This window comes from Sinocyclocheilus rhinocerous, unplaced genomic scaffold (assembly GCF_001515625.1).
Source record: "Sinocyclocheilus rhinocerous isolate Xijiao unplaced genomic scaffold, SAMN03320098_v1.1 scaffold2216, whole genome shotgun sequence".
NCBI lineage: Eukaryota > Metazoa > Chordata > Actinopteri > Cypriniformes > Cyprinidae > Sinocyclocheilus > Sinocyclocheilus rhinocerous.
In genome coordinates this window covers 158,685-161,779 of record NW_015641008.1, presented here as the reverse complement: position 1 = coordinate 161,779, position 3,095 = coordinate 158,685, and the positions used below count along the sequence as shown (strand labels likewise).

The 3,095-nt window shown below is 36.3% G+C and overlaps 1 protein-coding gene across 1 annotated transcript in view; it reads left to right on the top strand.

Moving 5' to 3' along the window:
* Positions 1 to 3,095, top strand: part of LOC107753423 (mismatch repair endonuclease PMS2-like) — a 15,734-nt gene that overhangs the window by 6,763 nt on the left and 5,876 nt on the right. The window contains exons 4-9 of the mRNA XM_016569557.1: positions 410 to 512; positions 678 to 861; positions 936 to 1,103; positions 1,272 to 1,369; positions 1,517 to 1,616; positions 1,726 to 1,810. Coding sequence (XP_016425043.1) covers positions 410 to 512; positions 678 to 861; positions 936 to 1,103; positions 1,272 to 1,369; positions 1,517 to 1,616; positions 1,726 to 1,810 — 738 coding nt within the window. The remainder of the gene's footprint in view (positions 1 to 409; positions 513 to 677; positions 862 to 935; positions 1,104 to 1,271; positions 1,370 to 1,516; positions 1,617 to 1,725; positions 1,811 to 3,095) is intronic.

Below are 3,095 nucleotides of genomic sequence, written 5' to 3'. Positions count from 1 at the left end.
TCGATCAGTTTCGGCTTGTTCCTCTACACTTGGTATAAACTGTTGAGATTCACAGGACTCACCGGCTGTATGCTGACGGGGTCTGTAATGACGGTCTGCTGTGTGTTCCGTGTGTTTTGGAAGTCCAGCAAGTAACTTTGTTTCAAGAACCTCAATCCTTTGTAGAAGTCTGTGGCAGTTCATGCAGCAAGTAGATTCCAAGTACATAAATAGGGAGCAAAGCGCAAAGCAGTAAGCAAGAGCGTCCGAACAGTAGCGAAGCCAGAAGAAAGGTAGTAACTTATTTGTGTCCTTTCAACTTTTGCAGCTTTAAAACATCACTCCTCTAAACTAAGATATTTTTCAGACTTGATTCATGTGGATAACTTGATACAGTATTAACTTATTTGTGTCCTTTCAACTTTTGCAGCTTTAAAACATCACACCTCTAAACTAAGAGATTTTTCAGACTTGATACATGTGGAGACATTTGGGTTCCGTGGTGAAGCTCTGAGCTCACTTTGTGCTCTTAGGTAACACTTTACTTTGGATTTGTCCTCTTAATTCTTACAATATGAGTGTGATGATTATAGTATAGTGATGATCTCACAATTGTTCATGTTCTGATATCTTGTTTTATTAATCTCTCTATCCACTAGTGATTCCTTAATGTACACTGTTTTTACTTATGATCGCAGTGATCTTAGTGTTGTGACCTGCCATGAGAGCGCTCAGATCGGAGCTCGGCTGGTGTATGACCATGATGGTCGTCTCACTCAGTGTGTGCCACATCCCCGTCAGCATGGCACTACTATCACTCTGCAGAAGCTCTTCTCCACATTGCCTGTTCGACACAAGGAGTTCCAACGTAACATCAAAAAGGTCAGCTGGGAGATACTTGGGAACATGGGTTTGTACACATGTTAAGGAAGAAATTAACTAGAGTTTCTTCACAGGAATATTCCAAGATGATTTTCGTCTTGCAGTCCTACTGCATCATCTCCACTGGTGTGCGTATTACATGCACCAACCAGATGGGACAAGGCAAGCGCACCACAGTATTATGCACCAGTGGCAGTAACAGCATGAGAGACAACATTGGAGCTGTGTTTGGACCTAAACAGGTGAGAATGACCTATTCTTTGTAGTGGATAATTTAAGAAGATCAATTCTGACACCAAAATTGACAAACGGAACACACTTTGTTATATTATCATATTAAAGTATATGTATTATTATTTACCCCTGTTGTTTGAGTGTAATATGTATTTCACATTTATACTTGACCACAGCTACAAAGTTTGATTCCCTTCCAACAAATATCTCCCAATGAATCAATTAAGGAAGACTATGGCCTCGGTGGGGTAGATGTTCCTAAAGACCTTTTCAGGTAAGTTTTTCTGTGTAAACATATTAATTTGTTTGTCCACTAAAGATTCACTTATTACCAATTTTTGCAAATAAGGTAATGAAAATCATTTTATAACTCGGAATATTCCTGTGTAAAGTGATGGTTATTGATATTATTAAATTCTAGCATTGATGGATTTGTGTCACAAGCGGATCATGGTGTTGGTCGAAGTGCTACTGATAGACAGTTCTTCTTTATCAATAAAAGACCCTGTGATCCAGTAAAGGTGTGGTCTTTTTATTTAAGTATGCTTTATTGTCTTTATATAATTATATGTAATAAGTATGACATCCTCATTTTTTATTTATTTTTTATTTTTTTTGTAAAATTTGCAGGTTTCTAAGCTTGTGAATGAGGTTTATCACATGTACAATCGGCATCAATACCCTTTTGTCACTCTAAACATCACTGTTGCTTCAGGTAAGACGATGATTTTCGTCTTGCAGTCCTACTGCATCATCTCCACTGGTGTGCGTATTACATGCACCAACCAGATGGGACAAGGCAAGCGCACCACAGTATTATGCACCAGTGGCAGTAACAGCATGAGAGACAACATTGGAGCTGTGTTTGGACCTAAACAGGTGAGAATGACCTATTCTTTGTAGTGGATCATTTAAGAAGATCAATTCTGACACCAAAATTGACAAACGGAACACACTTTGTTATATTATCATATTAAAGTATATGTATTATTATTTATCCCTGTTGTTTGAGTGTAATATGTATTTCACATTTATACTTGACCACAGCTACAAAGTTTGATTCCCTTCCAACAAATATCTCCCAATGAATCAATTAAGGAAGACTATGGCCTCGGTGGGGTAGATGTTCCTAAAGACCTTTTCAGGTAAGTTTTTCTGTGTAAACATATTAATTTGTTTGTCCACTAAAGATTCACTTATTACCAATTTTTGCAAATAAGGTAATGAAAATCATTTTATAACTCGGAATATTCCTGTGTAAAGTGATGGTTATTGATATTATTAAATTCTAGCATTGATGGATTTGTGTCACAAGCGGATCATGGTGTTGGTCGAAGTGCTACTGATAGACAGTTCTTCTTTATCAATAAAAGACCCTGTGATCCAGTAAAGGTGTGGTCTTTTTATTTAAGTATGCTTTATTGTCTTTATATAATTATATGTAATAAGTATGACATCCTCATTTTTTATTTATATTTTTATTTTTTTGTAAAATTTGCAGGTTTCTAAGCTTGTGAATGAGGTTTATCACATGTACAATCGGCATCAATACCCTTTTGTCACTCTAAACATCACTGTTGCTTCAGGTAAGACTTGACAGAACAATAAAGAAATTAAGTTATAATATATAAAAGATATATATCACAGGATATATATCACAGATTCCACAAAGATGTAAGCAGCTGTTTTCTTGGGCAGTAATGGCTGCTGAAAATTCTGATTTGCAATCACAGAAAAAAAATTACAATAGAAACCAGTTATTTTAAAGGGATAGTTCACCCAAAAATGAAAATTTGATGTTTATCTGCTTACCCCCAGGGCATCCAAGATGTAGGTGACTTTGTTTCTTCAGTAGAACACACAAACGAAGATTTTTAACTCAAAATGTTGCAGTCTGTCAATCATATAATGGAGGTGAATGGGAATCATGGCTTTGAGAGTAAAAAAAACATACACAAACAAAACCAAAATAAACCCTGTGGCTCGTGACGATACATTGA